Raw genomic sequence first — 13,682 nt, 5'->3', positions numbered from 1 at the left:
ATCCCCGCCGGGCGAGGGGGAAAGCGGGGCTGGGGGTGACAGGGAGGGCACCCAGCTGGGGTGGGGAATGGCGCGGCTTTGTCCTCGGGTGTTCGTAGTGTAGCAAAGCCCTCTCTGACCCGACCCAGCCATGGCAATAGGGGTTCTGCTGTTCTGCTCACTTATCTATCAAGGGCTTTGTTGTGTCCTGAGGCTATAACTTACAGAAGACTTTCTTGAGTTGTGAAGTAGTAACATCCATCTTTGATGATTCATAGGCTTTTTTTGGAAGGTTAAGAGATTAGTGTCACTAGGTTAATGCCACCATTAACCAGATTAAGCTGCAGCTCCTCAAAGGGTTCACGATGTACACAATCATAGAATGGTTTGGATTGGAAGGGACCTCAAAGCCCATCCAGTTCCACCCCCTGCCATGGGCAGGGACACCTCCCACTGGATCAGGGGCTCCAAGCCCCATCCAACCTGGCCTGGAACCCCTCCAGGGATGGGGCAGCCAATAGTTCTCTGGGAAACCCAGGCCAGGGCCTCCCCACCCTCACAGAAAACATTTCTCTCTAAAATCTCTCATCTCAATCTCCCCTCTTTCAGCTTAGAACCATTCCCCCTCATCCTGCCCCTGCCCTCTCTGATCAAGACCCCTCCCCAGCTTTCCTAGAGCCCCTTTCAGTGCTGGAAAGATTTAAGTACTGAACCAAACAAAGTCAACACCAGTTATTAGCTAATGTTGTCTCAGGGCTTCCCCTGTGAATCCCTGGCTTCCCTCTAAGGAAAACAGGACCCATCGAGTCACAAACAACTAGCTGAAAGGCAGGAACTGCTGGGAAACCTAGAACAACCCGCAGTTCCCAAGGTCTATGCCACATCCCTGCATCACGCCTCCCTGCCACAGCAACTTTGAGGACTGTCTGCATTGCCTTGCACTGATTCAGCAAGGAGAGATTCAGCCTTGATGCTCCCAAGACCTCAGATACAAAGAGATTATCTGGGATAAATCAAAGCACTGCTATCCCTTGTGTTAGGGTATCATCTTTGTGTATTACATGCAGATACACACGCACGCAGGTGAAGCTGCGATGCTGCATTGCCCAGAGCAATTCGGCTTCGGTGTGAGCGGTGCTGCGCAGTGATGCCAGGCAGGATTTGCCCACACTGCTCCAGCACCACAGCAGCTCTAGTGGAAGCGCTCCCCAAGAGCAGCGCTATCACATTGCATCAGGATAACACGGATTTGCTCCCGAGCGGGTTCCTGTGCGAGATCGAGGAGAGAGTGTTGGATGAAAATGATCCTGGCAGGACTAGGAGTGGGTCAAAAAGTGGGAATGGATAACTCTGGAAGAGAATAGTTCAGTGAGGGGAGGAGGATGGGGAGAGCGTCTACGGCAGCACTGTGCTGCGGGATGGGACCAGGCTGGGAAGAGGCACCGCAGCCAGACTGGGATCTCCCAGCTGAGGGGGATTTAGTCCTAAGCTGCCCCAGGATTCAAAGCTACAGCCTCATTTGTGTTTGAATATGAAATGTATGCAGGAGAAGAGCGCAGCTGGGAGATTTGGGGGAGAGAAGATAAGGAGCATTTTTTAGGCTTTGAAATCCATCTCCTAATGAGAGCTGATTTTGGATTAGGGGTGGGTAAAGGCGGACTTTGACAGAGATCAGAGCGCTCCGGCATCCCCTGAAGGAAAGGGCACCCCGCTATGGGGCAGCCAGCAGGGCCACGGGGTACCTGGGGTCCCCCGCTCGCTGCCCACCGCAATGGGGCCGATGAACGAGTGACAGCAAAGGGGGGGGCAGGGCAGACGGACGGGCAGGCTGGCATTTCCAGAACGGCTTATTTTGAAGAATCTAGAGATCGCACACTTCCCTCTAAAAATGGGGTTGCAAGACTTCATCGAGTGTAACATTTCTGAGCTTTGCAGAGACACTGAATTAATTTTTCTGCATTCCCAGTGTGAGTTTCGCTCAAGGGCTTTGCTTCAAGTTTAGGTACAGGACCGAGCATCTCGCGCTTATGTGATGAGGAAAGAATTCCCCCCTCTCTGAAAGAAAGAGGTGGCACAGAGAAGTGGCTGCACCCTGAAAAGCGGTGTTTTGAGCAGGCTTGAAATTGCCCCAGTACACCCAGCAACAGCGATTCCCAATTCCTTGCTCCCACCGTTGCCTCACCCATATTCCTGGAAACATCGAAACGACCGTTCAGCTCATTAATAAGCCCCATCTTTGCAAGGCAGAGATTGCTTTTGCTCTCTGCAAGATGCATTACCCTTTCGGGTAATGGAAACCGAGGGGCACTGTGGGGAGGAGATAGGCTGTATAATGGGCAGGGGATGCAGCAGTCTGGCTGTAGCAATTAATAGGCTGAGTAACGAGGGAGACGCTTGCAGCAGGGCAGCTGTGCTCTTTGCTCCAGCTTGGCTCTCGTGGCCATGAATGGACCACTAAAAAGCAGCCCAACCCTTACACAAGAACTCAGATGCGAGGCTTCTGAGAAGAAGAATCAGAGAAACAAAAGGGGGATATTTAAAGACAGAGCTTCTTAAGAGAGAAATGAGTCCCACTTCAAGTAGTGGCGCAGTTCAGGGAGTAGTTGTATAGTTTTTTTTGCAAAATACAGGAAACAATCCACATCCATACTGCTTTTTAATTATTTAAAGGAGCTTTTAATGTGTTGTTAGGCTGTAGTAATGGCTTTCCCTTGGGTGTGTCTACAAAATAATTAGGCTTGGAGAAATTTGATTAATTTTTCATGAATTTTGATGATTGGCCAAATACATTTTCAGAGATTTTTTTTTTCCCTCCCAGTTTTTAACAATAGGAGGAAGTTGTAAAGTCTTTGCCATAAAGTGTCTCAAATCTGATGATGGTTACAAGAAATTCAAGAACAGAAAGGAGCAATTGAGCAGCCTCTAAAAGAGAGGGGTCAGCAATTCTCTCTATTTTACTGCTGTCCCTTTCTAAAACGAACAATAGGATCTTTCTCCTCAAATTCCTAATTATGGAGAGACAAGGAGCTAACAGAGAAAAGTCAATGTTTTTTTCCTTAAAGTCCAAGACCAATACTCTTTGTAGTCCCTGAAGAAACTTTTCCATACGCGTGGGTAGTACAGAATCCAATTTTGATTTTTTTTCCCCCATTCATAGCATAAAGAAGAGCCCTTTCTAGACATCCTCTCTTTTCCTGCATCACCTCGCCCTTTGTCCAGGTCTGGCTTAGGAAAGGTAAAGCCTTTCCTAAGGGAAAGTCCCTGCACTTCACTTTGATTCCATCAAGCTGGTCCAGTCTCCCATACCCCTACAAACCAGCTGTGACCCTGTAGATATAAGGTTACCTTTGAAAAAAAAAAGACTTCTTTATTTATTTTTAGAGCCAGGAGCCCACGCAAACAGCATTTTACTGCGATTTCAGACAACTTTAGCTGTAAATCCATAAATATCTATGAAATCTAGGTCATTGAGCGGAGAAGAATCTTCTCAGAAAGGTCAAGCAGTGTTTAACTCCAACCCCAGACTTGTTAGGAAGAGAAACAGCCTCTCAGGACAAACACTGCTCGAATTGTGTAACAGCTCCCATCCCGCCCCTTGTACTAACAAGAAATGACATCCAACTCAAGAGCAAGACAAGGACGTGTGCTGGATCTTCCTGCTGCTTACACCAATGTGATTTCTCTTGCTGAAGTGTAGCACGGTGAGGAAGCCGTGGATGTGGCTGAGTTAGCACTTAGTGACCTACTACTCCAGTTCCTAACTCTTAGACACAGTTCATTTCTGACACCTTTTCACTTCACTGTTTCTCCTAACAGGATGTATAAAATCATCATAGAACGTCCTAAGTTGGGAGGGACCCACAAGGACCATCGAGTCCAGCTCCTGTTCCTGCATAGGACACCCCAACATTCACTGCTTCTGGAATATTGTCAGGCTTGGTGCTGTCACTGCTTCCCTGGGAGCTGTTTCCGTGCTCCACCTCCCTTTGGGGGAAGAGCCTTCTCCTAACGTCTAACGTAACCCTCCCCTGGCATATTCCAGCCATTCCCTCCTAAAATAGAGGGGTGGGGGACACCAGTGGGCTCTGCTCTTGCAGAAGTCTCCTTTAAATGGTAGAGTCCTGCAGCTTCCAGTGGTCTAAGAAATCATGCCTGAAATGCTGTGATGTTGGAAAGATAGAGAAATCATGTTGTGTTTTCAAAGTTCAGCAATATCCACTGCAAGTCGGAAAGTACTTTAAGCAGGTGATCCTGATACACAAAGAAAATATGGATTCTTGTTGATAAGCTAAGGCTGAAGTAAGAGCTGTAGCGGCAAAACAGCCCTTCTGAATTTGAAGGACAGAGATGCTCTAAGCCCAAAAGGTTATATCTGTTTTTAGTTTCCCACCACCCAAAGCAGACCACAAAGTTACCCCCTTTTTCTTTTCAAGAGGAGAAAATATAGTAAGAAAAAGGTTGGTGTCTATTGAGAAAGGAAAAAAAAACACCCACAAAATAATATTGGGTAGAGAGACATCACTGCAACAAAATAAAAGGATGAGAGACATCTACGAGGCAGGAAAGCAAAACCTACAGATGCAGAGAGCAGGTCCTGCACTTGTATCACCTGGGAAGAAGCTGGTCTTCCTTGGGAAGCCCCGGCAGTTCCAGGGCTGTGTTCAGCAAAGGCAAAGCACGACCTCTTACAGAGCCCGTGGTGCAGGGCAAACGAGAGCCGTTGCTCCAGATCAAAAGCTTTTCTGCAGCATTCGGGGTGCGTTTTGGCCACTGCACTCCCTAGCGCTGCCGCTGGCCCCCTCCGAGCTCGGTCCCAGGGCTGACCCTGCTCCTGAGATATTGGCTCAAGGTCAGGGGAGCAGAAATCCAGCTTTCATAAGAGGTAAGGTGGTGTCCTCCTTTGGGCAACCAGAAGTTGTGCTTGTGCTTTGGACTTTGCAGGGTTGACACTGGGGAACTGAGGGTTTGGGTTTCCTTGGAAGCAGGTAGAGGTGCTGCCCCTCCCGCCCCGTTACAAGAAAAGGTTTCTCTCTGCTTCAACTGTAGAAATTCGCAATCGAGGGCAAAGCCAGCAATAGCCTCGCATGCAGACATGCACAGCTGTGGCACAAACGTTGTCCTTAACCCTTTCAATGGGCACCTGGAAACAAAAGGTTTTTCCTATACAAAAGCCCTACCAGCCCTAAAGGAACCATAGCGGATGTGTGGCTTGTGGTGCTCCTACGCTGCCACACAGCCTTCCTGCTCCATCAGCAGCAGCTCAGGCTCCTGGGCAGGAAAATACAGCTTAAATACCGCAGGGCAGAGCACAGGCAGGCACCGCCGAGCTGGAGACAGCTGTATTTTGCAGGGCAGAGATGTCGAGGATTTAAAAGGAGAGGGCTTTGTGCGGAGCCAGGATTAAAAAACCCTCTTCAATAAGGCAACTTGACTCTCATTTTTGCTTGTCCAGTCTGTGGCAGCTGCAATGTTTGGTGGGTTTGGCTATCATTAGCATCTGGGAGGCTGTTAAGCCCTGCTTGGAGATGTTTTAATCTTTGCAGACCCCTCTCCAGAGCCTGCTTTTGTCTCTGCTGCCTGTGGGGCTTTGTTTTACCTGCCGTTGTTTTATGTATGTCCAATTTAGATTTCTGACGCTTCACCTTCCCATTGAAAGGGTTAATGGAGTGCATGCTTAATTGCCAGCACACGAGCGAGAGTGGAGTGAGCCTTGCCCCATGCCTGTTACCTCCTCCAGCTGGTACGGTACCTGGGGTTGGAGTGGCTTCAGAGGGCAGCGCCAAGGATAGAGAGGGGAATACGAAGAAAGCATAGAAGAGAAGGGAAGAGAAAACAGAGGAATAGATAAAACAACCAGAACACACCAACAAGAGACTCGGGACCACTTGCACACAGTCACCAGAGACTAGAGAGAGAGGGAATAAATGCATTAGCCACAGCCCGTCAACCTCCTGTGCATCAGAGCTGCTTGCACAGGGCAGAGAGAGCAGGGACATCCCCTTGGAGATGGAGATTACTGGTTAAACACACACCAGCTCTGCAGCAGGGATGCCAGTGGTGTCGAGTAAGCAAAGTGCTTAAGTGGGTACTCATATCTAATCCCAGCAAGGACCAGTTTTGACACTCCCAATTTTGCTTTAGTTTTTCTAGTGTAATTTACCATCGGTGCTGCCCTGTGTGGGTTGGAGCCCTTGGTGCAGAACACCAGAGAGATGTATTTTATTTAAACTTCTCAGGTGAATGAGTCTGGCAAGCAAAAACCAACTTCTGAGTGCATTAATGGGTTTCCTTTCCTTAATCTGCCTTTTTTTTAATTCCAATCTCATCTGTCGTGTAGCTTTAAAGCAAGTATCTAAATGCAAGCGGGCATTTAGAGCTGCTAATTGTGCTTACGTGCCTGTCATTAAAAGAACTCGCCTATGTTGTGTTGTACCTCAGGGGCTCATGTTTCAAAGTCAAACTTTGCCATATTCCTCTTACTTCAGACTGGGATTTGACTCTTTAATTTTTCTTGCTGCTTAACAGCCAACGCTCTGTCCTTTCGCTAAGTGGCAGCAGCTCGTCCCTTCGGCAGGGGAGGCTGGGGAGCACTGGGTGCCACCACCCCTCTGCATCCCTGACCCCACGGATAGGGCATCTTACCTTGTCACGCTGGTGTACGCTGTCCCTGCTATTTCCTGATACAAATCCATTAAGCAATGAACAACAGCACTTGATCATGGCTATTATTTAGCTGTGCTCTCTTAATAATCGCTGCTATCAGCATACAGAAACAAACCCACTACAGCAAATGTATACAAAACAACTAGAACTGTTGATAACTTCAGTCCAGTCCCTGTGCTCTAACAGTTTGTGCAGCAAAGCTCCTTTTGAAAGTAATGACGCCCTCTCTCATGATCGCCAGGGTGTAACTTAGCTCATTTTTTTCCCCATAGCATATGCAGCCCCATCTCCCATCTTGTCACATCAATTAGTGAGGCTGCAGCCCACCCTAAGAGGTGTCGGGAAGCATTTCATTTCCACTGGGTCATCAGTAGGAATTACTTTTCCTACTCCAAGCCATTAGCTGAGGAGGGGCGAGATGGAGGGAAGGAGACAAACCCCGCATTAAATCAGAGTGCTAACCAAATCATAGCTTTTTTAGCAAATGCTACGGAAAGGAGAGAGCCAGCTTTTGTCTCCCCGAGTTCCCTCAGGGCTCCTGAACTTTCACTTAGTTTGATGAATGTCCCACAATGGGCATTTTATCTTATTATGAATCTGGGAGTTGAGGCTTCACTTTGGAGGGTCAGGTCAGCTGCTGGTTATGGGGTGACAGGGAAGTGGCACTGTAGCCCCTGCCCAGGGTTCACTGCCTGGAGGATGCAGCTGCTGCGCCCCTTTGTGCCACATGAAACCCACCCACATCTGCCCCTTATTTAGCTCGATCAGAGGGGCAGAGCAGAGCTTCACCTTTTGCAAGATGAGATCAAGATGCTCTCCTCCTCCAGGAGCTTGTGAGGAATGCTAGTTGCTTAAGGGTCAGCAAGGTGGTTCCTGAGAGCACAGGACAGTCACCTCTGTGGCATTTCTACTGCAGTATTTGGTCCCAGTCACTCATCTGTGTGTCTCTGCAGCAGACAGTAGCTGTGCGCCACTTACTATCTTGTAATGGTTGTCCTGTGGACCACCTCATTCTCTGAGCTGCAGTTTTTGGCTGATAGCTGTACCATCTCTCCCCTAACCCCTCAGGCTGCAAAGCCAGAAGCTGTTGCTGCTCCACATACCTTCATTCAGCAAGGCTGGCGACTCCTCCACTAGGGTTTCTCCTTCTCCCACCTGGGTCCGTGCACGCAGGAAGAAGCGATAGCGCGAGATGGGGTCTGTCCTCTGTATGGTGAACTTTGTCTGATTGGGAGAGAAGTTCTCTACCAGGGTTCGGCCCGTTTTGGATCCGTTAACTGGGGAAGAAAGGCAAGTGGTGGTGGCTTCAGCCTTGTTTCAGAAAGACACTGTGCTATCTCTGTCGTCACCTCGCCCCCAGGGCTGCTCCTGCAGTCAGTTTGGGGCCAGTGTGCTCAGAGCTAGAGCTGCTGCTAAACACGCTCCGTCTAGGGCAGCTGGGGAATCTGCTAGTGGGGACCTTCAGGGTCGTACAGGTGGTCAAGGAAGCGCTTAGCACAAGTGCCAGGGCCTCAGAGAAAGCTGTGCTGCCCCCAGCATCAGGCTGGGCTCTGCAGAGCGTGCGGCACTGCGCGCAGCATTCCTCATACAGCCAGGAGCTTGTGTTCGAGTGAGCACACAAACTCGGACTGCTTTAAGGTCTTTCTAAATCAGGGATCAAACTTATTCCCCTTCAATAGTTGAGTCTGGAGAACTGCTGAGCACCCGCCACCCAACCTGGTTAACGGCAGCCACTCAGCATGGCTCCAGGTCTCCTCTCTGACAGCAGCGCACCTCAATGTGTGATGAAAGTCTCCAGTTCCTTCTGGAGAGCTTTCTGTGCTACGTGAGGAGGTAATTAGCAGCAAGGAAAATATTTAATGACTTAATTATTATCACTAAGAAGGTAACACGTGGAACGTACAGGCTTGATATCTAAGGTTGTATCCTGTGAGGACTCCATTGGGATGCTCTGGGTGATCCCACTCCAGATTGATGATTTCCAGATTTGGCTGCCGGATTCTCAAATACCTGGGGGAACTGGGCACTTGGGAGGAGGATGGGACCAGGAAGGAGAGGGAAAGAAGAAAAACATACAAGATAACATACCTTACAACACTGTATATATCACAGGCTGACCGATACACTCAAGACACTCATAAATGCACACACGGGCAGGTAACACAAAGATCAAAAACGGACTGGAGTGCCAGAAACCATGCGCCAGCCCAGGGTTTTCAGCAGCATGTGTGCAGGGAGCAGCACCCAGAGCAGCTCTGCATGCAAGCCCAGTCCCGGCAGCGCCATGCCCCATGCTGCTCTGCGCTCGCCCGCACTGCTGCCCAACAGCACAGAGCTTGGGAGGCACTGACAAAAGATGCTACAGCCGTGAAGCGGAGCCGAGATACAGTTCAAGTCCCACCTCTGCGTGTTGTACACATTAGTGCTCTTGTTTACAGCCCCCACCCAGCCCAAGGTTTACATCCCATCCACTTCTCTGTTGGAACAGTGGAAAACAGTAGAGCAGCTTCTCTTCTTGCAAAGCATCTTTGTGTTATTAACGTCTAGAGACGCGTAACAGGGAGCTGGTGCACAGGTCCTTGCCCTGAGGAATGGCTGCTTTTATGATTGCGTATTCAAAGCTAGTAAAGGAAGCATTATGCATTCTTGAATTAAATTGTTCTCCTGGTTTACTCATCATTGCAGTTGCCTTGAATGGGGAAGGAATCATAGAATAATTTGGGTTGGAAGGGACGTTAAAGATCATCCAGTTCCAACCCCCCCGCCATGGGCAGGGAACTTGGCTTTCTGACCTAAGAGATTAGCGATTTATATTTTTAAGCAGAAGTTTTGGGTTGGAAGAGACCTTAAATGTCATCCAGTTTTGCAGGATATCATCAATATATAGTCAATAAAATCGCTTGGTGGTATAGGGGGAAAAAAAAGTCAGCAGTTTACTTATGACAAGAGTACAATCAGCTATAATTGTTTCGAACAAAGCCACCCACGTATGCATATACCCTCCCCGAATGCTCCATGCCTCCAGAACACAGGTAAGGAGCCCAATCGAAATGCTCCTGACTGCAAAATTGCCCTACTGGAACACAGTCCTTGCTTCTTATGCTTTTTAAACAAGCTTAATTGTAGCTGGTCAATTGAAAATCCTGAGCAAATGATGACAGCATCCAAGCAAATGTTAATGAAGAAAGAGCCAGGGCTGGGAGAGATGCTGTTCTTGTACAGCAGGAATAGGATAAAGAGGGAGACCCCATAGAGGTTTGCTGATATGTTTCCAGCCTCTACTGTTTTTTGCCTCTTGCATTTTTGTAACACACTGTGCCAAACACATCTGTGCCGTGGGAAGATTCACTGCCAGCCCCTGAAAGTGCAGTTCCAACAGAAAGTTCCCGGCGTGTCTATAAATAGCTCCTGTGACAGCAAGAAAATTAAAATCTCAAGTTCATCCTTGACACAAGCTCTTTAAGCAGAAGGATGAGGTGCTCTTGCTTTAAAAGCCTGACAGGGGTATTAGTGACATCCTTTCAGAACAAAAGTACTCGAGTCTTACAGAGATTGTACTGCCTTTTTTTCCTGAGGAAGATGAATGCGTTCCCTCCCATTCCACCAAGCGGCAGCACAGGGAGGCGCGATGACATTTGCAGGTCAGGCAGCAAATCAAGGGCACGGTGCTGTGCCTCTGAAGAGGCTTTGCAAACGTTTCTCTTGCTCAGCCTAAAGAGCTGCTTGCTGATGTGTTCAAAGTACCTGAAGGGGATTTTTAGATTGATGAGACAGTGCCAGCTCTGCGTTAGCTGTAGGTGTAGCCGCAGAGATGTCACCTACCCCGCAGAGAGGAAGGTGTCCGGCAGTGCCGTGTGACAGTGATGCTGCCCGGGCTCAACTGAAATATTGTCCCTAGGGCACCTCCCCAGTGGCGTCACGGCTCTGCCGAAGAGCAGGGCAGCCCCTGCTCCGCTGTGCTGAACTCCCCAAATCCTCTCCCGTCACGCACCCGAGGGATGGGCGCCTGCACGACACCCTTGGGAACGTACCTCCTTCTGGTGTGGGAAACTCCTTAATTTCACTGCGTGGCCCATCTCCTCTCCCGTTGGTTACAACCATCTCAAGCTTGTAGTTGCTGTAAGGAAACAGCCGGGACACTATGCCCCGGTTTCGGTCTCCAGGAAAACTCACATACTGCCGTTTTTTGGAGACCCACAGGTTCTTCAGCAAACTACTGTCTCTCCAGAAATAGGCCTTCAAGAAACATGCATGGCAAGTGAAGCTTTTCCCATTTAAGTGTATTTTTTTTCTTTTATTAACAAAGCATATGAAAACTGCGCCTTCCCAAAGAGCAGCTCGTGGCTGCAGAAGCCTTTTAGAGCAATTACTGAAGCTCCAGAAGGTCAGTGGTGTTACCCGAGGAAGAGGCTGAGCACGGGGTTAAATGCTTACCAAAGGTGATGGAGTAAAACCAGCTAAGCTCAGGCTACAAAGAGCTGTTTCTGCCTCCTGAGCACTAAGCATCAAGTAACTCTCCCTTTCTACTCAGATTAGTGCCGTAACGATGTACGAGGAAAGGTGGGACACGTCTAGGCACAAAAGAAAGTCTGAACTTGGAAAGTCTTCCATTTGAAGCCCCAACTGTAAATCTTATTTAATGCAGAAATAAGATTCATTCAGAAAATAGACCAGAATGATAGAGCAGAGGCAGAAATAAGTAAAAGCAGTACCCAGGGAACTTGCTTTATGCCCAGCGGATTATTGGATTTGAAATGCTATAACTGTTTGCAGCACATGTGCTTTTGGTGATGTCTTAAATTCTGATAGAAGGGGCTCTGTCCAGACTTTTGCTTGTTAGTCTGTCCTCTGCACATAAACCCTGATATTTTACCTTAGCAGTAAATAGTCAACATTAAAAAGAAAAAAAACAAACCCAAACACAACAGGATCTGTGCTGTCTTTAGTTGCCAGTTAGTGCAAAACTGCTGGGTTTAGGCTTTGGAGGGGTTGGTGTTGATTAAAGGATGATTTAGGTACTTTGAGGATGACACAAAAACTACCCTGTTTGTACCTATCTGAGATCATTTCTCCCAGAGGTAGCTATCCCAAGGTTCTGGGCACCCCTAGAGCCAGGAGACACCTTACTGCATGCGTAGGACCACCCTGAGCCCCTCTCTGGGTGCACAAAGGTAGCCCTGCTTGCTTTGTGTGAGCCCCCCACATCCTGCAGCCAGGGATGGGGAAGGGCCAGCCCGAGGGAGATCAGCCAGCCCCATCCAGGCACCCCAAAGAGCAAACCAAGCCCTTAATTTCTGATGCTGCTCCGGAGCAGGGCCCAGCCCTCGTGGTTTGCACCCAGCCACGGCAAAAGGCTCGCGATGGCTGGAGGAGTTTTCTGTCATCCCCATTGCAGGCAGCTCCGTCACGGGAGCCACCTCGGCTTGTGAGAAGGTTAGCTGTATTAATAGTGCCGGAGAACCGGTTTTGCTCACTCTGTACTCCTTGAGCTGTCCCTGGATGGTGTCCAGGTGCACTCGGGTCCAGGTCAGAGCAATGGCAGTGCTGTTTAAAATTCTTATCCTAACATCCGTAGGTGCAGCCTTGGGATCTGAGCGTTCAGGGATAAAGCAGAGTGTATGTCAGGCAGTACCTTGGAGGTCAGACAGACAGACGGATGCCCCTTCTGCCCCCTCACCATGGTTTTCCCATGGCAGCATTGCTAGGCTGCTACAAACTGGGGGAGCAGTGGCCCCACACTCTGACTCTGCCATCTGCTGGTACCCCAGCCAGCCAGCAACCATTTCATAGGGACAACCGTTTCCTTTTCTCCCTCCTTAATTTTTAGGGATTTCCAAACACGATAAACCAAAACAGTAGCAAGAAGCCGGTTCTCAGCCTCCTGGCTGCCCTTGTTCAGGGTGAGCAGACCCTACAACTCTGCAAACGCAAGGAACAGCATCACTTACCTCTGCCCCCCTCACTTTCTCCTCATCATGTACGTGCTTTAAAAGCTGATGGTTGTTAGCAGTGCTCACACAGAAAGGAGGAGGGGAAAAAAAAGCCCTATTTCACTCAGCCAGCCAGCATGAGAATATTCGTGATCCAGTTAATAGCAGGGCTGCCTACACACGGCTGCGAGAGGTCTCCAAGGAAGGGGTCTCGTTCACCTCCCTCGCAGAGTTAAGGGGACTGGCAAATCATAGAATAGTTTGGGTTGGAAGGGACCTTAAAGATCATCTGGTTCGAACCCCCTGCCATGGGCAGGGACACCTCCCACTGGATCAGACTGCCCAAGGCCCCATCCGACCTGGCCTTGGAACACCTCCAGGGATGGGGCAGCCACAATTCAGCCCCCTCCTGCTGCAACAAGCTGGCCACTGTTAACCCAAGAGTTACAAAACCACCTGTTATTTTCACATTACGCTGAATTTAAGCAGAATCTGCTGTTGATCCAGTGGGGATTTTACCTCCTACTTACAGGTCACCTCCTTTGTATGTAGAAATCTGCAGTTATTTGTGAAACAATTCAGACATGACAGGGCAAGGAGTAAGTATTTTTGTTTGATTTTGGGTTATTTTTTTTAACTTGCAGATCTTCTTGGAATTGCTGTGCCCTGTTTGTATCCCCTGGACTTCAAGCCTAGAGTCATGGGTTGTTGGCTGGCTTGTCTACCTTGCTTCTTGGTAACCCTAACGTCCCAGCGGCAGGGACCCCCACTGCTGCCGCAGCGCAAGGAAGCAATACAGCTTTCTTTGAAATTAAAGCTGTTGGGAGCCACCCACATTATCCTAATATCAGAAGGATAATTTTAGTTCTGAGTCTTGGATGCTACAAGCACAGGAGGTGACACCAGTAGCCCAGAAAGAAGGTGAAAAGAGAGTTAAACAAGCTGGCTGCTGTTCTGCATGACCAGGGGAGAGATTTAAAGAAAGATAAGCTGAGCCAATGGTGTGTTGCAAACAGGAGCCCAAGCTGAGACCTTATCAGGGAGGCACAAGAATCCACTCCAGGAGGAACCAACACCTTTTTGGCCATTTGTAGCACCTCTCATTGAGAT

The 13,682-nt window shown here is 48.9% G+C and overlaps 1 protein-coding gene across 28 annotated transcripts in view; it reads right to left on the bottom strand.

The window, feature by feature from the left end:
* The window catches only part of NFASC (neurofascin), a 96,929-nt gene that overhangs the window by 18,397 nt on the left and 64,850 nt on the right, over positions 1–13,682 (bottom strand). For 13 of the 28 annotated variants that reach the window (XR_008453468.1, XM_054087424.1, XM_054087428.1 and 10 more), the window contains 5 exons: positions 12,117–12,232; positions 10,674–10,878; positions 8,546–8,668; positions 7,746–7,919; positions 5,708–5,743 (listed from right to left, as the gene is read on the bottom strand). The exons of 1 other annotated variant lie outside the window; for it this stretch is intronic. Coding sequence is in view for 26 of the 27 variants with exons in the window: in XM_054087424.1 (XP_053943399.1) it covers positions 5,708–5,743; positions 7,746–7,919; positions 8,546–8,668; positions 10,674–10,878; positions 12,117–12,232 (654 nt within the window). In the remaining variant the exon portion in view is untranslated. The remainder of the gene's footprint in view (positions 1–5,707; positions 5,744–7,745; positions 7,920–8,545; positions 8,669–10,673; positions 10,879–12,116; positions 12,233–13,682) is intronic. 14 more of the 28 variants (XM_054087432.1, XM_054087437.1, XM_054087446.1 and 11 more) reach the window with 5 other exon arrangements.

This window comes from Cuculus canorus, chromosome 24, assembly GCF_017976375.1.
Source record: "Cuculus canorus isolate bCucCan1 chromosome 24, bCucCan1.pri, whole genome shotgun sequence".
Classification (NCBI taxonomy): domain Eukaryota; kingdom Metazoa; phylum Chordata; class Aves; order Cuculiformes; family Cuculidae; genus Cuculus; species Cuculus canorus.
Note: the sequence above shows the minus strand (reverse complement) of the source record. Positions and strands in the feature narration are given on the sequence as shown.